This window comes from Pleuronectes platessa, chromosome 5 (assembly GCF_947347685.1).
Source record: "Pleuronectes platessa chromosome 5, fPlePla1.1, whole genome shotgun sequence".
In the NCBI taxonomy this organism is placed as follows: domain Eukaryota; kingdom Metazoa; phylum Chordata; class Actinopteri; order Pleuronectiformes; family Pleuronectidae; genus Pleuronectes; species Pleuronectes platessa.
Genome location: NC_070630.1, coordinates 627,159 through 650,000, shown reverse-complemented (window position 1 = coordinate 650,000; position 22,842 = coordinate 627,159). Strand labels below are relative to the sequence as shown.

At 46.9% G+C, this 22,842-nt stretch overlaps 1 protein-coding gene across 3 annotated transcripts; it reads left to right on the top strand.

Moving 5' to 3' along the window:
* Positions 1-70: 70 nt before the first annotated feature.
* Positions 71-22,780, top strand: ece2b (endothelin converting enzyme 2b). Of its 3 annotated transcripts, XM_053422187.1 has the most exons (19): positions 78-381; positions 9,834-9,917; positions 10,276-10,411; positions 10,757-10,972; positions 12,531-12,655; positions 12,741-12,887; positions 13,153-13,218; positions 13,961-14,149; positions 15,358-15,500; positions 16,090-16,204; positions 16,362-16,472; positions 16,585-16,683; positions 16,866-16,943; positions 17,043-17,146; positions 17,519-17,629; positions 18,291-18,358; positions 18,528-18,718; positions 18,799-18,894; positions 19,236-22,780. In XM_053422187.1, exons 1-19 carry the CDS (start codon positions 349-351, stop codon positions 19,410-19,412), a joined length of 2,289 nt encoding a protein of 762 aa, XP_053278162.1. In that variant the 5' UTR covers positions 78-348; the 3' UTR covers positions 19,413-22,780. The 3 variants fall into 3 exon arrangements, with proteins under 3 accessions (XP_053278163.1, XP_053278162.1, XP_053278161.1); XM_053422188.1 differs by lacking the exon at positions 10,276-10,411 and having other exon boundaries at positions 71-381; positions 10,757-10,981; XM_053422186.1 differs by lacking the exon at positions 78-381 and having other exon boundaries at positions 9,804-9,917; positions 10,757-10,981.
* Positions 22,781-22,842: the final 62 nt, after the last annotated feature.

Sequence of the window (22,842 nt, the reverse complement as noted above, 5' to 3'; positions counted from 1 at the left end):
TGTGAGGGTGACGTCAGCATCTCTGTGTCTCGGGGTGTGTTTGTTTGTGTGAGGAAGAGGCTGGTTGGATTGTTGGGCGGGGTCTGAGGAGAGAGAGAGAGAGAGAGAGCGAGAGGCGGGGAGATTGATAGAGAGAGAGAGAGAGAGAGAGAGAGAGAGAGAGAGAGAGAGAGAGAGAGAGAGAGAGAGAGAGAGAGAGAGAGAGAGATTGAGAGGGAGAGAGAGAGAGACAGCGAGAGAGAGAGGGAGAGAGAGACAAGAAGAACAGACGGACGGACAGACAGCACCGGGGAGGATGGGCAGGCAGAGCCGTCGGTAGCGCTCTGTTTTCAGAGACGCAGCTCCAGGATGAGTGTAGCGCTGCAGGACCTTCGGAACACTGTGAGTACACACACATACACACACATACACACAAATATATAACGCATATATAACCCGGAACGCCTGACAGTCGCTCTCGTGCGTCACGGATACACGCGGGTTGTCTGTCCGGTCTGATCATCTGTCAAATATTGTGTGTGTGTGCGTGTATGTGTTTGTGTTTTCGTGGGTGTGTTTTCGTGTGTGTTTGGATGTGTGTGTTTTCGTGTGTGTATGTATGTGTGTGTGTGTGTGTGTGTGTGTGTGTGTGTGTGTGTGTGTGTGTGTGTGTGTGTGTGTGTGTGTGTGTGTGTGTGTGTATGTGTGTGTTGTTTTGTTTTCAGACCTGAAATAATGAGCTTTCACCTCTTGGTGACGTCACTATGAGCTGATTAACATCAGTAAAACAAACACAACAACACAAACACATTAACACACATGTTCATGAATTGATTGATGGATAACTCATTGTTCCTCATCATCAACCTGGTTTGTCATGAGACACTGATTCCAGATCCTCATTCTGTCAGATTCCTTCTCCTGTGAAACCAACTCTGGGTTTTAAATAAATTGATTAAATTACCGATCAAACGAACAGAAATTCATCGACAACAACGATGATCATTTATATTTTTGAAGTCAAACCTTTTCCATCCATCCACCATCTTGGTGGTGGAGGTGACGTCCCTCCCCCCAGCCATGCTGTCCAGCTGCTACTGGTTGAAACCTCCACCTGAAGGTTCCTGACCAGATGCCCGAACAACCTCAACTACAGCTTTAACTCTTAAGAGAACGTTCTCTCTTTGTTTTTAACAGTTTAAATCATGAATGCTTAATTATTTAATTCCACTGAACAATCACTCTATTCTAATCAGATGAGTGGAGAGGCGGGCCTGGTTTCCACTCTATGATCAATTCAGTTTTCATTGATCCACTTTATTTACCGTCAAATCAATGTAAACCTAACAAAACCAGTTTCACAACCTTCAGCTCAACATGTTGGAGGAAATCACAGATGTGACAGATGAACCAACTAATGTGACCCAACAGGCTGATCCACTTTACACTGCGCCTGAGGAGACGAGTGGATGGGACAGAAAACCCTCAGGTGCTCCTGTCTGGCTGCTGCTTTCACCATCATCATCAGACTCATTTCATTGAATTGATCAGTTAATCGACTGTTTCACTTCATGGTTTTATTGAACCCAGTGTTCCCAGTGAGCTGGCACATTGTGTGTGTTGGGTTGGGCAGGTTCAATGTTTCCTGTCTGCTGCTCTGTGACTTCCTGTCTTAAGACGCCCAGTTTCCATCTGGACAACAAAACAAACGACCACCGCTCAGTTTGAGTCTGAACAGACACTGAGACTTTAGTAAACCATGACGCAGACGTTCTCTTCCTGATTGGTTCTCATCAGTCACATGACTCGACTATCAGCGTGAAGACAAAGCGATGCTAACACTTCCTGTCAGTTACACTTCCTGTCAGTTACACTTCCTGTCAGTAACCCATCCTGTCAGTTACACTTCCTGTCAGTAACACTTCCTGTCAGTAACACTTCCTGACGGTTACACTTCCTGTCATTATCCCTTCCTGTCAGTATCACTTCTTGTCAGTAACACTACTTGTCAGTAACACTTCCTGTCAGTAACCCATCCTGTCAGTGACACTTCCTGTCAGTGACACTTCCTGTCAGTAGCACTTCCTGACGGTTACACTTCCTGTCATTATCCCTTCCTGTCAGTATCACTTCTTGTCAGTAACACTACTTGTCAGTAACACTTCCTGTCAGTAACCCATCCTGTCAGTTACACTTCCTGTCAGTAACACTTCCTGTAGTAATATTTCCTGTCAGTGACACTTCCTGTCAGTATCACTTCTTGTCAGTAACACTTCTTGTCAGTAACCCATCCTGTCAGTTACACTTCCTGTCAGTATCACTTCCTGTCAGTAACACTTCCTGTCAGTATCACTTCTTGTCAGTAACACTTCTTGTCAGTAACACTTCCTGTCAGTAACACTTCCTGTCAGTAACACTTCCTGTAGTAATATTTCCTGTCAGTGACACTTCCTGTCAGTGACACTTCCTGTCGGCAACACTTCCTGTCAGTAGCACTTCCTGACGGTTACACTTCCTGTCAGTATCACTTCCTGTCAGTGACACCTCCTGTCAGTAACGCTTCCTGTCAGTAACGCTTCCTGTCAGTAACACTTCCTGTCAGTGACACTTCCTGTCAGTGACACTTCCTGTCAGTGACGCCTCCTGTCAGTAACGCTTCCTGTCAGTAACGCTTCCTGTCAGTAACACTTCCTGTCAGTAACACTTCCTGTCAGTGACACCTCCTGTCAGTAACACTTCCTGTCAGTAACACTTCCTGTCAGTATCACTTCCTGTCAGTGACACCTCCTGTCAGTAACACTTCCTGTCAGTAGCACTTCCTGACGGTTACACTTCCTGTCAGTATCACTTCCTGTCAGTGACACCTCCTGTCAGTAACGCTTCCTGTCAGTAACACTTCCTGTCAGTGACACTTCCTGTCAGTGACACTTCCTGTCAGTGACGCCTCCTGTCAGTAACGCTTCCTGTCAGTAACGCTTCCTGTCAGTAACACTTCCTGTCAGTAACACTTCCTGTCAGTATCACTTCCTATCAGTGACGCCTCCTGTCAGTAACGCTTCCTGTCAGTAACACTTCCTGTCAGTATCACTTCCTGTCAGTAACACTTCCTGTCAGTAACACTTCCTATCAGTAACACTTCCTGTCAGTATCACTTCCTGTCAGTGACACCTCCTGTCAGTAACGCTTCCTGTCAGTAACACTTCCTGTCAGTAACGCTTCCTGTCAGTAACGCTTCCTGTCAGTAACACTTCCTATCAGTAACACTTCCTGTCAGTATCACTTCCTGTCAGTGACACCTCCTGTCAGTAACGCTTCCTGTCAGTAACACTTCCTGTCAGTATCACTTCCTGTCAGTAACACTTCCTGTCAGTGACTCTTCATCATCACTGCTCCTCCTTCGAAGGAGTTTCTGTTAATAAGCAGCCAGAGGAGACGATCTACTTCCTGTTCACATCACATGACCAGTGTAGGTGAACGGTCATGTGATGTGTGTTATTAGGTGTGTTTGTGTGGGCAGAGATTTTTTAGCTTTTAAAACAAAAATGTAATAATTTGGATTAAACACACAAACACACAGGGATGGCATGTTATTCAGAGTAACTCAGAGATGAACACGTCAGGAACACGTCAGGAACACGCAGGTCTTCAGTTCAGTGAGATGTATGTTTTGTTGCTCTGGTTCTGCTGCAGGTTCTCCTGTGTTTGTTCTGCTGTGGTTGTCTCTGTGTGTGAGGAACCTTCACAACATGTGTGTTGATGTTGGCTCGTCTCCTCTCGCGTCGTGTGTTGGACGTTAAACACAAAGGTTGATATGAGGCGACATGAGTGTCTGCACGCGCTCAGTGACGCTGCAGACACACCAACAGACACACACACACACACACACACACACACACACACACACACACAGACTCATATAAATGGATGACATGACGGCTCCCAAACCAAGAATCAAAGTAGATGTTAAATGTTTAAAGATGTTTCTGTGGTTTCAGTTCTTCTCTTTGATGTTTGATGAAGGTTCTGATCAGTTTGGTTTGAATCAGTTATTTGATGATATAAAAACAGGCTGAGACGTCCTGATTGACAGCTGACACTGACTCCTGATTGGTCCGGAGCGTGTGTGGGCGGGACCTTGATACCACGGCTCAGTCTAAGACACACTGATGTTTGTTGGAAAAGGACTCTGGTGTTTCCAGAGATGTGAGGGCGGCGGGTCGATGCCGTCGTCCCGTAGAACCAACGGAACAGAACTTATCTCCACTGTTAGCCTTCAGCCAGCCGGGCCTCAGCTCCTCAGGAGAACACAGACTGTAAATGAAGATCGACGACATGATGGCTCCTCAAAAGTGAAGCCAAGGAGTGTTGATCGCCCCCTGGTGGCTGACTGCAGTACAGGTCATAAACCAACTCCATGTTAGCGAATGAGACCCGGACTGATCAAGACAGATCCACAGAGAACTAGATAAGGAGAAGGTCAATGACGACAAAGACTTCCGTTTAGTGTGTCCTTTCTCTAGTTGTCCCCTTTTGTGTCTTCACTGATTTATGGTCACACAGTTTTCATCAGAGTGAACAGAACCTTTCTCTTTGAGTGCCCATTTCAATGTAGAGACAGAAATGTGTTTTTCTTTTGTTTCCCTCTGCTCACAGACTCTGTGCAGAGCTACACAGGTTGTGTTGTTGAGGAGAAACAGCTGATTTACTGTGTGTTTGTGTCTGAGCTCCGTGTTTAATGTACGGAGGCTGTGAGGGGACAAAAGACAGATGTTATATAAGCTGCAGTGAACTCCATTAGAGCTGAATGGAGATGATTCACACACATTATCTAATTTCCCACACACACACACACACACACACACACACACACACACACACACACACACACACACTCAGTGACATCACCCTCTACAGAGAGATATAACACACTCTCTCATCTCCTAGCAACCCCACTCGCCCCTCTCTCCCTGTCTGTGTGCGTCATCAATTAAAGAGAACAGAGAGAGAGAGAGAGGCCGGGGGGGGGAGGGCAGGGAGACAGGCGGGGGGACAGACAGGTTCCAGGGTGTTGAGGAAGGAAACAGTTGGAAACCTCCAGTTTCCTGCTGGACAGAGACTCAGAGGACGGACAGGAAGACGAGTCCACCCTCCTGTCACTGAGACTGATCTCAGACCTGGTTCACACACTAACCTTCACTGTGAAGAGGGACAGGGACAGAACCCAGTCCTGTCCACTGTGTGACACTCAGGAATCAAACACTTCACTCTCAGACTCTGCCACTTGCTTTGCTGTCTGTTCAGTTGTGATCATTTTATGTTCCTGCAGTGTAACTAACTACTTATCATCATAAGTTTATTCTACACAAATACTAGTTCCTGTCTTGCAACTCAACTTGTTTGATGAGAGTTGCATGTTGGGAAATTTGTACAATTAACTATAATTTATAAATTTCTTAATAATTTTCAGGTAAAAAAAATGGAATTGTATGACATTTAGTTTTGTCCACACATGAACACACAGGACACGTGGACATGAGGTGTTTCACAGTGATGGACACGTGGACATGAGGTGTTTCACAGTGATGGACACGTGGACATGAGGTGTTTCACAGTGATGGACACGTGGACATGAGGTGATTCACAGTGATGGACACTTGGACATGAGGTGTTTCCCAGTGATGGACACGTGGACATGAGGTGTTTCCCAGTGATGGACACGTGGACATGAGGTGTTTCACAGTGATGGACACGTGGACATGAGGTGTTTCACAGTGATGGACACGTGGACATGAGGTGTTTCCCAGTGATGGACACGTGGACATGAGGTGTTTCACAGTGATGGACACGTGGACATGAGGTGTTTCACAGTGATGGACACGTGGACATGAGGTGTTTCCCAGTGATGGACACGTGGACATGAGGTGTTTCACAGTGATGGACACGTGGACATGAGGTGATTCACAGTGATGGACACGTGGACATGAGGTGTTTCACAGTGATGGACACGTGGACATGAGGTGTTTCCCAGTGATGGACACGTGGACATGAGGTGTTTCACAGTGATGGACACGTGGACATGAGGTGTTTCACAGTGATGGACACGTGGACATGAGGTGATTCACAGTGATGGACACGTGGACATGAGGTGTTTCACAGTGATGGACACGTGGACATGAGGTGTTTCACAGTGATGGACACGTGGACATGAGGTGTTTCCCAGTGATGGACACGTGGACATGAGGTGTTTCACAGTGATGGACACGTGGACATGAGGTGTTTCCCAGTGATGGACACGTGGACATGAGGTGTTTCACAGTGAGGGACACGTGGACATGAGGTGTTTCCCAGTGAGGGACACGTGGACATGAGGTGTTTCACAGTGATGGACACGTGGACATGAGGTGTTTCACAGTGATGGACACGTGGACATGAGGTGTTTCACAGTGATGGACACGTGGACATGAGGTGTTTCACAGTGATGGACACGTGGACATGAGGTGTTTCACAGTGATGGACACGTGGACATGAGGTGATTCACAGTGATGGACACGTGGACATGATGTGTTTCACAGTGATGGACACGTGGACATGAGGTGTTTCACAGTGATGGACACGTGGACATGAGGTGTTTCACAGTGATGGACACGTGGACATGATGTGTTTCACAGTGATGGACACGTGGACATGAGGTGTTTCACAGTGAGGGACACGTGGACATGAGGTGTTTCACAGTGATGGACACGTGGACATGAGGTGTTTCACAGTGAGGGACACGTGGACATGAGGTGTTTCACAGTGATGGACACGTGGACATGAGGTGTTTCACAGTGAGGGACACGTGGACATGAGGTGTTTCACAGTGAGGGACACGTGGACATGAGGTGTTTCACAGTGATGGACACGTGGACATGAGGTGTTTCACAGTGAGGGACACGTGGACATGAGGTGTTTCCCAGTGAGGGACACGTGGACATGAGGTGTTTCACAGTGATGGACACGTGGACATGAGGTGTTTCACAGTGATGGACACATGGACATGAGGTGTTTCACAGTGATGGACACGTGGACATGAGGTGTTTCACAGTGATGGACACGTGGACATGATGTGTTTCACAGTGATGGACACGTGGACATGAGGTGTTTCACAGTGAGGGACACGTGGACATGAGGTGTTTCACAGTGAGGGACACGTGGACATGAGGTGTTTCACAGTGATGGACACGTGGACATGAGGTGTTTCACAGTGAGGGACACGTGGACATGAGGTGTTTCACAGTGATGGACACGTGGACATGAGGTGTTTCACAGTGAGGGACACGTGGACATGAGGTGTTTCACAGTGAGGGACACGTGGACATGAGGTGTTTCACAGTGATGGACACGTGGACATGAGGTGTTTCACAGTGAGGGACACGTGGACATGAGGTGTTTCCCAGTGAGGGACACGTGGACATGAGGTGTTTCACAGTGATGGACACGTGGACATGAGGTGTTTCACAGTGATGGACACGTGGACATGAGGTGTTTCACAGTGATGGACACGTGGACATGAGGTGTTTCACAGTGATGGACACGTGGACATGAGGTGTTTCACAGTGATGGACACGTGGACATGAGGTGATTCACAGTGATGGACACGTGGACATGATGTGTTTCACAGTGATGGACACGTGGACATGAGGTGTTTCACAGTGATGGACACGTGGACATGAGGTGTTTCACAGTGAGGGACACGTGGACATGAGGTGTTTCACAGTGATGGACACGTGGACATGAGGTGTTTCACAGTGATGGACACGTGGACATGAGGTGTTTCACAGTGATGGACACGTGGACATGAGGTGTTTCACAGTGAGGGACACGTGGACATGAGGTGTTTCACAGTGATGGACACGTGGACATGAGGTGTTTCACAGTGAGGGACACGTGGACATGAGGTGTTTCACAGTGAGGGACACGTGGACATGAGGTGTTTCACAGTGATGGACACGTGGACATGATGTGTTTCACAGTGATGGACACATGGAGGCTCTCTGGTTTGAAAGTGATCTTACTTCCCTTTTAAAAGATCGAGTCACTCTTGGACTCTAACATAAAATTTGCTGTGAAAATCAAGACACATTATAACTGTTGTTATAACGTGTCTTATACCCCAATCGTCTGCATTGTCTTGCTAATATTGTCCCTGGTTGTACAATCACATGCGGTGGCGTTGTCACTAAAGCTTCTGCAGCCTCCATCCCCACAGGAGTCCCAGTCTCCATTGTGGACCTGAAACACTTGAACATCAGAGAGTGAAGAACGACCTGAAACGACAGAAACATCTTTGACAAACGTTGATTTAACGTCAGCTTTGAATTTTTGGTTTGGTTCATGTCACATCTGCTGACATGGAGGAGAGTAATTGACCCATACTGCAACCAAACCACCAGGGGGCGACGTTTGAGCCTTACTTTAGCAGCTGTCATGTCGTCCATCTTTATTTACAGTGTATAGCTCGGACTCAATGGTGAACTGAAATAATAATGAAATATAATATATGAGTTCCTTCATTAGAACTGAGGGAAATCTTTAAAGTCCATAAACTGGTGGACAGATCGTCATGACGATAACAGCTTCAGCTGCACCGCCGGGGTCTCCACGGCAACCAAAAGCAGCGAAGGCGGCGTTGAGAGAGAGAGAGAGAGAGAGAGAGAGAGAGAGAGAGAGAGAGAGAGAGAGAGAGAGAGAGAGAGAGAGAGAGAGAGAGAGAGAGAGAGAGAGAGAGAGAGAGAGAGAGATTCTCTGCAGGGAGGAGCTGCTCTGTTTATAGCTCCACCACACACTGGGCGAGAGACCCTGACCTGCAGAGAGAGAGGAGGCCAGTGTAAACACAGGAAGTGGAGATTTATCTGATCCCAGTTAAATATCTGCTCACGCTGAGACTGATTCAGGGAAGACAAACCCATCCACAGTGTTATATGTGTTAACATGTGAATGTTCAAACACATAAATCCACTATTTATTCAAGGTAACACAACATTTTATTTTCACCTTTTATTGACATCATTTCAGTTTCACAGAGCTTTGCTCCTCTCATGTACGAAGGGAAATAACTCTGTAGTTTTTTCATTAAATACATTTGTTTCTTCACGTGAATAAAACTTTACTTTATGACTTCCTCTGTGATCATTACTCGTGTCTGAGTTGCTGGTAGATTTGAATGGTTGTGAAGAGAACAACTCCCATGATCCCACTCTGCTTCTTTTTCTCTTTTGAATCATAATGTTAAATAAGTGTAGCACTGTTTTTCTATTCTTTTTTTATGAAAATGTCTTTTTGCACATTTGTGCTGCCGGACTTTAATTCCTATCTGTATAATGTATACCGGCTATATAATATAATATTATTCCATACGTGGAACTATGTGTAAATCCGATTGTGACGGACATGATTTTCACGCTTGTTTACATTTTCATGGCAACAGTGAGCTCAGCCAATCAGAGACGTCGCTATTACGCCGAGGATTGTGGGAAGTGTCGCAAATCAAATTTACTGCACAGACAGAACTTCTCCTTGATGCTATCGATTAAACCAATGTTTCTGAACACAGTTTAAATCAAACAGAGAAAATATCATCGTGTCACAGTCTCATATTGTGCTGTGTCGACTTGGATGGTGAAAATATTACGGCTGATTGTTATAATCTCTGTTCAGAGAAAGAAAGATGGGAATTCAGGAACTAAACTGTTGATGAGGCTGCAGATTAGATCCTGATGATTCATTCATCTGTGTTAGTGTGGATCTTACTGACTTACCTGTCTGTCTGTCTGTCTGTCTGTCTGTCTGTCTGTGTCTATATGTCTCTCCTGCAGATGTCCAGCTATAAGCGAGCTACATTTGACGAGGACGATGTGTCGGACACTCCAGCTGAGGCCTCGTCTCCTGACAGAGTGGAGGTCAGTGAACACAGCAGACCAGTGTGTGTGTGTCCCAGAGTTACACTGTTCAGACTAAAGACAACAACTTGCAGAGACCAGGTCCAGGTCCAGGTCCAGGTCCAGGTACAGGTCCAGGACCTGGCCCTGGTTGAAACATAACGCTGCTCATTAATATATTCACTTTTTTCCGTCTCCTAATTAATGAATTAAGAGTCTTTCATCTTATTGATTTCATGTGAGGTTTATAAAGCTGTCACTCTAACCCTGCGCTCACACTCAAATATACTCTGTTAACGCTCAGCTTCAGCTGTTGTCCTTGTCCAGCTCTTCATTCAGGCTCTGTCTCTCTCTCTCTCCTCATCTGTCTGTCTCTCAGGTGGGTTTCAGGAAGACAGGCGTGGACGTCCTCAGCAGGAGGACACAGCTGGAGCTTCTTCTCTCTCTGCTCTTATTGGCTGCTCTTCTTGCTCTGATTGTATGTTTGCTGCTGCTCGGCCTCGGAATCAGCTCAGGTATCACTTCTCCTCCTCTACACCTCCTCCTCTCCTCCTCTCCTCCTCCCTACATTTCTTGCCTTCCCTTCCTTCCACAGTTTAACCTTCTCCGCCTCTCTACTTCCTTGTCAGCCTCCTCCTTTCCTCCCCCTCAGCCCATCCCTTCCTTCTCTTTGTCTCTTTTCATTTTATTCCCCTTCCTCCTCTGCCTCCTCTGTCCTTCTTCTCTTGAATAGAAAAGTGAAATCTATATAATAATACAAATGAACTCATGAGCTACTTCTGCTGCAATGACAAGAGGAAGTGGCCGGTGAGCCGTCAGTGTGTGATGTGTCCATCTGTCTCTCCCATGATGCTGTGCAGACAGTGGGCGTGGCCTCTGCCTGTCGGAGGTGTGCGTCACAGTAGCCAGTCAGATCGTGGAGGCGATGGACCGCGGTGTGGACCCCTGTCAAGACTTCTACCAGTTCTCCTGCGGAGGTTGGATGAGGAAGAACCCGCTGCCGGACGGACGCTCGCGCTGGTCGACCTTCAACAGCATCACGGAGCAGAACCAGGCGCTGCTCAAACACCTGCTGGGTAAGACAGGTGGGTGGGGCTGTCCTCTGTCTATCCTCTGCTTGTCCTTCACCTCTCCTCTGTCTATCCTCCACCTGTCCTCTGCCTGTCCTTCACATCTCCTCTGCCTGTCCTCTGTCTGTCCTCCACCTGTCCTCCACCTGTCCTCTGTCTGTCCTCTGCTTGTCCTTCACCTCTCCTCTGTCTGTCCTCTGTCTGTCCTCCACCTGTCCTCCGCCTGTCCTCTGCCTGTCCTCCACCTGTCCTCTGTCTATCCTCAGCCTGTTCTCTGCCTGTCCTTCACCTCTCCTCTGCCTGTCCTCTGTCTGTCCTCTGCCTGTCCTCCGCCTGTCCTCTGCCTGTCCTCCACCTGTCCTCTGTCTGTCCTCCACCTGTCCTCCACCTGTCCTCCACCTGTCCTCCACCTGCCCTCTGCCTGTCCTCCACCTGTCCTCTGCCTGTCCTCCGCCTGTCCTCCACCTGTCCTCTGTCTGTCCTCTGCTTGTCCTTCACCTCTCCTCTGTCTGTCCTCTGTCTGTCCTCCACCTGTCCTCCGCCTGTCCTCTGCCTGTCCTCCACCTGTCCTCTGTCTATCCTCCACCTGTCCTCTGCTTGTCCTTCACCTCTCCTCTGTCTGTCCTCTGCCTGTCCTCCACCTGTCCTCTGCCTGTCCTCCGCCTGTCCTCTGCCTGTCCTCTGCCTGTCCTCCACCTGTCCTCTGCCTGTCCTCTGCCTGTCCTCCACCTGCCCTCTGCCTGTCCTCCACCTGTCCTCTGCCTGTCCTCCGCCTGTCCTCTGCCTGTCCTCTGCCTGTCCTCCGCCTGTCCTCTGCCTGTCCTCTGCCTGTCCTCCACCTGTCCTCTGCCTGTCCTCTGCCTGTCCTCCACCTCTCCTCTGTCTGTCCTCTGCCTGTCCTCCACCTGTCCTCTGCCTGTCCTCCGCCTGTCCTCTGCCTGTCCTCTGCCTGTCCTCCACCTGTCCTCTGCCTGTCCTCTGCCTGTCCTCCACCTGCCCTCTGCTTGTCCTTCACCTCTCCTCTGTCTGTCCTCTGTCTGTCCTCTGCTTGTCCTTCACCTCTCCTCTGCCTGTCCTTCGCCTGTCCTCTGCCTGTCCTCTGCCTGTCCTCTGCCTGTCCTTCACCTCTCCTCTGTCTGTCCTCTGCTTGTCCTTCACCTCTCCTCTGTCTGTCCTCTGTCTGTCCTCCACCTGTCCTCCACCTGCCCTCTGCCTGTCCTCCGCCTGTCCTCTGCCTGTCCTCCACCTGTCCTCTGTCTATCCTCCACCTGTCCTCTGCCTGTCCTTTACCTCTCCTCCGTCTATCCTCCACCTGTCCTCTGCCTGTCCTTTACCTGTCCTTTGCCTCCACCTGTCCTCTGTCTGTCCTCCACCTGTCCTCCACCTGTCCTCCACCTGCCCTCTGCCTGTCCTCCACCTGTCCTCTGCCTGTCCTCCAGCTGTCCTCTGCCTGTCCTCCACCTGTCCTCTGCCTGTCCTCCACCTGTCCTCTGCCTGTCCTCCAGCTGTCCTTTACCTGTCCTTTGCCTCCACCTGTCCTGACGTGTGATGGTTGTGTCCTCAGAGAACGGGACGTTTAACGGCAGCAGCGAGGCGGAGAGGAAGACTCAGTCCTACTACTTGTCTTGTCTCAACACCGTGAGGATCGAGGACCTCGGAGCTCAGCCTCTCATCGACCTCATCGCCAAGGTAACTGCCTCCCTCATCAGATCTAGGATGAACAAGATGGGTTCACAGGACCAGTGACATCATCATGTGGGAACTGTCTCCTCAGATCGGGGGCTGGAACATGACGGGTCCCTGGGAGAAGGAGAACTTCATGGAGGTCCTGAAGGTGGTCTCTGGTCCATACAGAGCTCTGCCTTTCTTCAGCGTTGGAGTCGGCGCCGATCCCAAGAACTCCAACAGCAACGTCATCCAAGTAAGCCACGCCCTGACGCCCCGCCCCCGCCCCCGCCTCCCCTGACCCCGACCCCTGACCCCGACCCCCGACTCGGTAGCAGAACCAGGTGACGCCAAGTCAAATCTTAAAACTGTAACAGATGAACTGGACCGTCAGAGCAGGCTCAGTTACTCCTCCTCCTCCATGTTAGCAGATGTGACATGGACCAGATGTTAATTAAATGTTTGTGAAGCTGACGCAGCGTCACCACAGGCTAAAGATCAGCTGTTGACCTCCTCCGCAGGTCGACCAATCAGGGCTTTCTCTTCCATCCAGGGACTATTACCTCAACAAGACGGCCAATGAGAAGGTAAGAATTCTTAAGGTGTTTATTCAGATTGTTACACTCAGTTCATATAACTCAGCGATCACCAACCTTTCTGAGCCAACATCACTTTTTAATCCCAAACGAAAGCTGAGATCTACCATCTTCTAACAAACCCACTTAGGAGAGTCATATTTATTAGTTTTTGAAATTTCTGTAAAGGCTGAATGTACGAGCATAAATATACACAAAGAAAGGCAGTTGTTCAACTTTATCTATTCAATGCACAATATTCACATTACTATCAATCATATTTACAGCATCTGTTCAGTGCACAATATTTAGCTTCAGTTCAACCACATGTTCTGCAGAGGAGCTGCTGCTGCAGCACAAAGTCTTCAACCGGCTTTGATTTGAATATGATCATAAATATGACTCTTTGTATGAAAGACCCTGGTACTCAGATAAACACCAGTACTAAACAGTCTACGGCTCCTGCAAATATTTCACAATAAAAACAACTTTTTAAACAAAAGATTGGATACCATCAACAGAAACGCTGGAGTGCTTTTATTTTGAAAAGCATACAGAAAGTGGATTTAACATTTTAAAATGCACCTTTTATGAAACACAATGTTTATCTGTAGTGCTTTTATTTTGAAAATCGGGGATGGACAGTGAAGACTGCGAGATCGACCAGTTGATCGCGATCGACAGGTTGGCAGCCACTAATATGAGTTGTAGTGTTTAATTGTGGCTTTGCTCTGGCGCCCCCTGCTGCTGCCAGGTGCTGGTGGCGTACCTGGAGTACATGGTGGAGCTGGGGGTACTGCTGGGTGGGGAGAGGAGCTCCACCCACATTCAGATGCAGCAGATTCTGGACTTTGAGACGGCGCTCGCCAACATCACCGTCCCACAGGACCAGAAACGAGACGACGAGAAGATGTACCACAAGGTGACCATTGCGGAACTACAGGTGAGGTCTGTCTGTCTCTGTCCATCTTGTGTGTCTCTGTCTGTTTCTGTCTGTCGCTATCTGTCTCTATCTGTCCCTGTGTCTCTGTCTGTCTGTGTCTCTGTCTCTTTGTCTCTGTACTTGATCTGTCTCTGTCTCTATCTGTCCCTCTGTCTGTGTCTCTGTCTCTTTGTCTCTTTGTCTCTTTGTCTCTTTGTCTCTCCGTCTCTGTCCTTCGGGGCTTCAGATGCTTCTGGTGTCACCATGGTAACTGTTGCTATGAGCGGTTGCTATGTGCTGTCTGTTAGATAACAGGAAGTGAGACACGTCCTCAGCTTCTTCTTCTCTTGTCTTGTTTTACAGTAGAGCGACTAAACAAAACAAAGAACGGGGTCAGCTGCTCACAGCGCCCCCTAGCTGAACACGGAGTCTGTGGATTCTGTTGAAATTAGGATATATTTTATTAAGTCACCTGATTTTTATTTCTAAATTTTATCTCTTCTTTTTTCATTCATATTATTTAGGTGAGTTATTCATAGCAAACACCATTTTAATGCTGATACTGAATAATCTTTTTAATGCAGGACACTATATTATTTTATAAGTTAATTAATATTTGTGTTTTTAATATGTACCATTTAATACAGTTATGTAAAGACTCTCTACCATCAGTGATTTATTTTACTCCGCTTACTTCAGCGCCCTCTGCTGGAGTTGACCCTCTGTGTCAGGACGATGTTTATGAATAAAGTTTTCTCGTTGTTTCCACTCCGGATGAACCAGGTGGAGCGTGAACCAGTCGTTAACCAGTCGTTAACCAGTTCTTAACCAGTCGTTAACCAGTCGTGAACCAGTCATGAACCAGTAATAAACCAGTCGTGAACCACTCGTGAACCACTTGTTTTCCAGTTGTTAACCAGGCGTTAACCAGTCGTTAACCAGTCGTTAACCAGTCGTTAACCAGTCGTTAACCAGTACTTAACCAGTTGTTAACCAGTCAAGTCGTAAACCAGTCGTTTACCAGTCCTTAAACAGTCCTTAACCAGTTGTTAACCAGTCAAGTCGTTAACCAGTCGTTTACCAGTCGTACCACTGGTTCTGGATCATTAACTGATTCAGGCTCTGCTCTCTGAACTCTAAGCTGATTGGTTCTTTCTCCACAGCCGCAGCAGCCGAGGCTGATGGGTATTTAGATGAGACTGACTCTGTGTTGTCCTGTTGTCTCTCAGGTCCTGGCGCCGGCGGTGGATTGGTTGGACTTCCTGTCCTCCGCTCTGTCCCCTCTGGAGCTGAACGACACTGAGCCGGTCGTCCTGAACACCAGAGAGTTCGTCCAGCAGGTGTCCGAGCTCATCAACAAGACTGACCGCAGGTCCGAGTCCGACAACGTACAAATACAAACTCATTATATATATTTATATTATATATATTTTGACTTATATATATCATCGACTGTAAATAAAGACGACGACTCGTCTCCACCTCCTCCGGAAATGAAGCTGAAATATCTCAAATAAAAACGCTGCCATCTTGTGGTGATGACCTCATTTTAGATGACCTCCATCTTTGACAGACATTTATTTAACATCTACTTTTATTCTTTAGTTTTGTCCATGTCCCAACTGCTAACTGGGAGGAGGAGGGGTTTATGACCATTACTGGAGCCAACCAACAGGGGGCAATAAAAGCATATACAGCTGGTTTCACTTTGGGAGGTGTCATGTCGTCCATCTTTTTGTACAGTCTGTGGTTAGCACTATAAGCAACTACATATGTGTAAAACAAGCTAGCTGGATGCTGTTGTTTGTATATGGTCCACCTAGCGCCACCATCAGGTCACTTTTTATTCGTTCAATATTTATTTAACACTTGCAGAGCTAAAGAATCTCCCATCAACATCAGCTGTGAATCAGCAAAGGTTAGCATGCTAACAGGCTAAATGAAGATGTCTTTCCCTTCAGCGTGTTGAATAATTACATGATGTGGACGCTGGTTCAGAAGAGCGTGGCCAGTCTGGATCAGCGCTTCGAGAACGCTCAGGACAAACTGCTGGAGAGTCTCTATGGAACCAAGAAGGTAGATACTACTGCCCCCTGGTGGTGCTGCTGAGGAAGCTGTTCTAAAATGAAATCTGCTGGAACAGGTTTTAACTGGTTCAAGCTGTTGTATCTGATTTAAGCTGGCTCTTACTGGTTCTAACTGACTGTAACTGGTTGTTACCTGTTTGCTCTAGTCCTGCACCCCCCGCTGGCAGACCTGTATTGCGTACACTGACGATAATCTGGGCTTCGCATTGGGAGCGCTCTTTGTTAAGGCGACGTTCGACAAACACAGCAAAGAGATCGTGAGTCAATGGCGGGTTTACACCTGCAGAAATAATGACTGTCCACTGGCTAGTCCACAGGGACCTGATACAGGTGTGTTCACCTGTCTGTCTCTCAATCTGTCTGTCTCAGGCTGAGGAGATGATCAACGAGATACGATCAGCCTTCAAAGACGCTCTGGACCGACTCATCTGGATGGACGACCAGACCAGACAGGCTGCAAAGGAAAAGGTACATGCAGAATAGGAAGAGGACAGGTAGAGGACAGGTAGAGGACAGGTAGAGGCCAGGTAGAGGACAGGTAGAGGACAGGTAGAGGACAGGTAGAGGACAGGTAGAGGACAGGTAGAGGACAGGTGGATTAAAGATAACGACCAGTCTTGTTCCAACTGTGTCTCTTGCTCCCTCGTCAGGCAGATGCGATCTACGATATGATCGGATTCCCAGAATTTATCTTGGACCCAAAAGAGCTGGATGACGTTTATGATGGGGTGAGTTCTAACTGGTTTTAACTGGTGTAATAATCACCTGCAGATAGGAGGTGGTGCTCTTCTGCACACGTGTCTTATAACAGCTCTGTTGTGTTTCAGTACGAGGTGTCAGACGACAGCTTCTTCCAGAACATGTTGAACTTCAACAACTTCTCAGCTCGAGTGATGGCCGACCAGCTGAGGAAGACTCCCAACAAGGACCAGTAAGAGTGACACAAATATACTAATCCAATAATCAGAGGTCGCATTCACAAATCGACTCCAAACTTCATCTTCATTTACTGCTTCTGTTGTTTAATCATGTCTCTACTTCCTGTGATTGGTCCAAAAGTCCAAACTATCCAACAAAGTGTTTTCACTGCAAGGCAACGGAACCAGGTCCAGTATGATCCAGATCCAGAACTCCTCTTCTGCTCTGAGGAACCGTTCACACTGATGTTCAGGTTCACACTGAACTGAAGAGTCTGAGCGAGTCGTCATTTACTGACTGAGATTAAATGATATCCTCGGGAAAGACGACCTCTGTTCCGTTTAATGAACTTTAAATCAGCTCCTCCTCTCGTCTCCTCCCACAGGTGGAGTATGACTCCTCCCACAGTGAATGCCTACTACATGTCCACTAAGAACGGCATCGTCTTCCCTGCTGGGATCCTACAAGCTCCTTTCTACGCCCACGACCACCCCAAGTCTGTCACCTCAATATCTACCCGTCTGTATTTCACCTTTTATACAAGTGATCATATATGTTCCTGATTTAAGAAGATGACTGATGGGTTTCATCATACAAACACTCACAGACACATTAACATCAGATTGTGAGGAAGGTTGCTTATCTCCAGAGGATGAACCGTGGGCCACCGTCACAAACTCCACGTGTGAGCTCTATGTTTCCACATTATCACCTTACCACTGGGGGGGGGGGTGGTGAAGTGTTTGAGTCCTTCAGGTGAAAACAGTGTTGCAGCAGAATCCAACACATCTGCAGTAACTGGTGAGCAAATCATCAGATGTAATAAAACAACAGAAAAAACCCAACATCTCCATTCTGCTCCTGTGATGTCATCAAGTGTCGTGTGTGATCGGCAGCATCGCTAGTTCCAGTTCACGTTTACCCCTGACACTCCACAAGTGTTCAGCCCCCCCCCCCCCCCCCCACACTCCATCATAGTGCTGAGGAGATAATGAGGGAATTTTTATTTTTCGTTTAACTATCCCTTTAAGTTGTTTGTGTAGATTTGGGCTGTAATGACCACGGGAGCCTGTAGGGGGCTCTATGACTCCTGTCTTGCTTTACTTCAGGTCTTTACAGAAACCTCTTCACCTCATTTATAAACGTTGTGTTTTCAGGGCACTGAACTTTGGAGGAATCGGGGTGGTGATGGGTCACGAGCTCACTCACGCCTTCGACGATCAGGGTGAGTCTTGATCTTTGCTCCAGTCTACTTCCCATCATAGGTTCAGTCCGGACAGACTGAAGACGTGTCGGTGTGGATCCTGGGATCAGGATCAGAATGACAGAATTTGATGTGACAGTGACATCTTCTTAGTTTCATTAAGATGTTGCCTCGTCCATCTTTGCTTCAGGTCGCGAGTACAATAAAGAAGGCAACTTGAGGCCGTGGTGGCAGAACTCGTCTGTGGAGGCGTTTCGTCAGAGGACGGAGTGCATGGTGGATCAGTACAGTCGCTACACCGTCAACGGAGAACACGTCAATGGAAAACAGACGCTGGGAGAAAACATCGCTGACAACGGAGGCCTGAAGGCTGCGTACCATGTTCGTAACAACAAGCCGTCAAATCCCCTGAACTGGGAAACACAACGTCACTTCATGTTTTCTACTTTATATTTTTTCAGGCCTATCAGTCGTGGGTCCTGAGAAACGGAGAAGAAAAAAGACTTCCTGCCGTCAACCTGACCAATGACCAGCTCTTCTTTGTGGGATTTGCTCAGGTAAAAGAAAATAGAATTTGGCGTCCTGCAGGGATCTGTTCATGAAAATCAAACTCACACTGACTCATATCATCACTTGATTCTGTCATGCACCTGATCAAATGTAACTTTAGAATGTAACCATGGGACATGCAAACACCGTGTAAATGATGTTGTTTCGAATTTGAATGTCTGGGCTTGTGGACACTTGAAGCAGATATGGAGGCGTGTTATGTGAACAATCCCTTTAGGTTATTAAACTTATCAAGTCCTATATACTCCTAGGAGCCCAAACATTAACCCATGTGCTGCTCCTCACCAAAGTGAAACTCACAGTTCTAAGTCCCTGTTGTATTTTTCAGGTGTGGTGCTCAGTTCGGACACCAGAGAGCGCTCACGAGGGCCTGGTGACTGACACCCACAGCCCCCCCAGATACAGAGTCATCGGGACGCTCGCCAACTCCCCGGACTTCAGCCACCACTTCAGCTGTCCCACCGGGACGCCCATGAACCCCGGGACGCGCTGTGAGGTCTGGTAGACAGACTGAGGGGTGGGGGGGGGGAGGGGGGTACCTGAGTTGATCACCTGATCACCTGAGTTGATCAGGTGATCATTAGATCATTAGGAGCGTTCCAGGTGTTAACTTCAGTTTCATACAAATATTAGAAAACTGTTTATTAGACGATCAGACGGACTTCCTGTCTGGAAGATAAACGACTCAGTGGACTTCACATAAAGAGACACAGAGGACTGATGAAGATGATGAAGATGAAGGTCGACAAGGTTTCTGCTTCATCACCATTATTATTATTATTAATGGGCTTTGGTTTGTGTGTGTGAGTGTGTTGTCGTATGAAAGGTCTTTGTGATTCTCTCTGTCGCTCTCTGATGACATCACTGTTACATCACAACTCATCGATCCACAAACTCGTGTCTCAGCCAGAAACTTGATTTGAAACTTTAAGGTGTAAAAAATTAAAAACCTCAGGTGAGTCGAGAGTAACAGAAACATGATCCAGGTGTGATCCAGGTGTGATCGAGGTGTGAGACAGGTGTGATACAGGTGTGACACAGGTGTGAGACAGGTATGACACAGGTGTGAGACAGGTGTGATACAGGTGTGACACAGGTGTGAGACAGGTGTGACACAGGTGTGACACAGGAGTGATCTAGGAGTGATCCAGGAGTGATCCAGGTGTGACATATGTGTGACACAGGTGTGACACAGGTGTGACACAGGTGTGATCCAGGTGTGATCCAGGTGTGATCCAGGTGTGACACAGGTGTGATCCAGGTGTGATCCAGGTGTGATCCAGGTGTGACACAGGTGTGATCCAGGTGTGATCCAGATGTGACACAGGTTTGATTCAGGTGTGATCCAGATGTGACACAGGTGTGACACAGGTGTGATCCAGGTGTGATCCAGGTGTGACACAGGTGTGATCCAGGTGTGATCCAGGTGTGACACAGGTGTGACACAGATGTGACACAGATGTGACACAGGTGTGATCCAGGTGTGATCCAGATGTGACACAGGTGTGACACAGGTGTGATCCAGGTGTGATCCAGGTGTGACACAGGTGATATCCAGCGACGTGAAACAGTCAAAGTGAAACGCTGGTTTAGCAGCGGAGGTCACAGCCTGGAAACACGTAAACAAGCGCATTAGCATGTTGAGCTACGGACGCTGATGTGTTGTGTGTCTTAAGGAGACATGTCTCACACTGAACGTTTCTGTTACTCACACAATCATCTGACGACATCGAAAAGTACTCAACACTAAAAATCACCAATCATTTACCAAACATCTTCAAAATATTAGTTTGGCTTATGAAATCGTTTCAGCTCCAAATTAAAATGTTTCAGCTTTTTTAATATACATAGTGTTTTCTTTATATATTGTAGGGTTGAAATATAATAATATTTTACTGTACACTTTATACAGGTAATGCTAAATCTACAGCTGGATCTTGAAATCAATGAATGTTTTGTGGTTGATTAAAGGTTTGAGGTTAAGGACGATGTTAATCGTCGTAAAAATCAAAATCTCACAGTTATTTTTGCCTTTAATTCCAATGAGATCATTAAAAAGTTGCAGTATTTTAGATTTTCATGTTAGGTGATGTCTGAATGTCTTATATGCTAGTGTTGTCATGGTAACCAGCAATTATTGTGTTTGTGCCAACAATAGTGAGGAACAGGAAACAGCCTTAACATTTTACACCAGGACGTGAATTTGGAAAAGTTGCCTTAAAAATATAAGAAAACGCCTTAAAAAATGAGGAGAAATCAGCAGCTGATGTGACCTGTGGCCATGAAAGTCAAATCAAGTCAGGATCATTTTACAGTGTAACCTCAGAGTTTTGACCGCGTGATGTCAGAGCGAGCGTCCAGCGTGAGGCGCTCAGGTCGACCTGAGTCACACCTTGTTCACCAAAACAGTGAAACTTCATTTTATTCATACGTTTGAGGCTGGAAGTAAAAATAATTAGTTTTATTTCTTTATCTGAAGTCATGTGCCTCGTCTGTCACGTGATCAGAACCACAACAGGAAACAGCAGAACCTGTAAAAAACACAATTATTCACTGAAGGAAAAGTGAAACATCTGTTTAAAGTCCCTAAGCCTTCGGGAGCCATGATCCTTTAGTGTTGTTGTTCACTGCAAGTACCTGACTGTGACAGCAGTCGGAGCTATTAGCCTGCTCACCTGAATCTCTCCCACTGACACAAACTGATTATTCAGATATGGAGGGGTGTGTGTGTGTTTTGTTTTTTGTTTACTAGAAGATGAAGCTGCTTCCTGCCAAAGATGTGTGTGTGTGTTTTACGTTGTGAGGTCAGAGGTCACATGTTGAGTTTCTCTCTGTGTGGACGACACCATCAAACCCGACATGAAACGTCCCAGAACAGAACAACGACGCAGACCTGAGATCTGTCTATTTGGTGGTGTTTGTCGGTGGAGTTGCAGAACAACGCAGACACACAGCAGAATCTACTCTGGTTATTGGACCGAGGTCAAAGGTCAAGGGCCTGACACAGTTTCATGTAATATGTTTGAGTGTGTGTGTGTGTGTGTGTGTGTGTGTGTGTGTGCGCTTCAGGGGTCAAAGTTGTATAGTAACGTATGTGTATAGTAGTCGACTGTAGATCTGATGTAGATTAAACTCAGCTTCGTCTCCATCTCTGTCCTTTGGGAGACGGCATCGCTCTGCTTGTCCAATCAGAGAGCAGCTGTTGTCGGAGGCAGATGTTTCCCAGATGTTTACGGACGCTGCAGAAACATGAGAAACATTAAAGAGAAGTGATTCACAACATCTGCTTGTATCTGTTGTCTGCTGCCCTTCAAAATAAAATATATTTCGTCTGCTGCCATTCAAAGAAAGGTTTTGTCATCTGCTGCCTTTCAAAATAAAAGATTTGTAGTCTACTGCCCTACAAAATAAAGGTTCTATCAACTGCTGCCCTTCAAATCTTCTGCTGCTCTTCAAAACAAGAGATCTTCCTTCTGATGCCCTTCAGAATAAAGGATCTTTTGTCTGCTGCCCTCCAAGTTAAAAGTTATTTAATTTGCATCCCCTTCAAAGTAAGAAATCTGTCATCTGCTGCTCTTCAAAATATGAGATCTTCCTTCAAAATAAAAGATCTGTTTTCTACTATCCTTTAAAATAAAAGATATGTTGACTGCTTACATTCAAAATTCAACTTCTGTCCTCTGCATCCTGCAAAATAAAAGATTTGTGGTCTTCTGCTCATCAAAATAGAAGCTCTGCCGTCAACTCCCCTTCAAAACATAAGATTAGTAGTCTGCTTCCTTTCAAAATAAGAGTTCTGTCCTCTTCTGCCCTTTAAAAATGTAAATGTCTGTAGTCTGCTGCCTTTCAAAATAAAAGATCCGTACTCACACACTTATATGAATTATTTGATTTATGTTTGTTTTAACGGCAGAGGACACGCCTGGGAGGTGGAG

Excerpts from the sequence above, each read along its gene's own strand:
- ece2b (XM_053422187.1), top strand. The coding sequence starts at position 349 with ATGAGTGTAGCGCTGCAGGACCTTCGGAACACT. Across the intron at positions 16,684-16,865 it reads GACAGGCTGCAAAGGAAAAG|GCAGATGCGATCTACGATAT; the intron begins GTACATGCAGAA and ends CTCCCTCGTCAG. Across the intron at positions 18,719-18,798 it reads GCCTGAAGGCTGCGTACCAT|GCCTATCAGTCGTGGGTCCT; the intron begins GTTCGTAACAAC and ends ATATTTTTTCAG.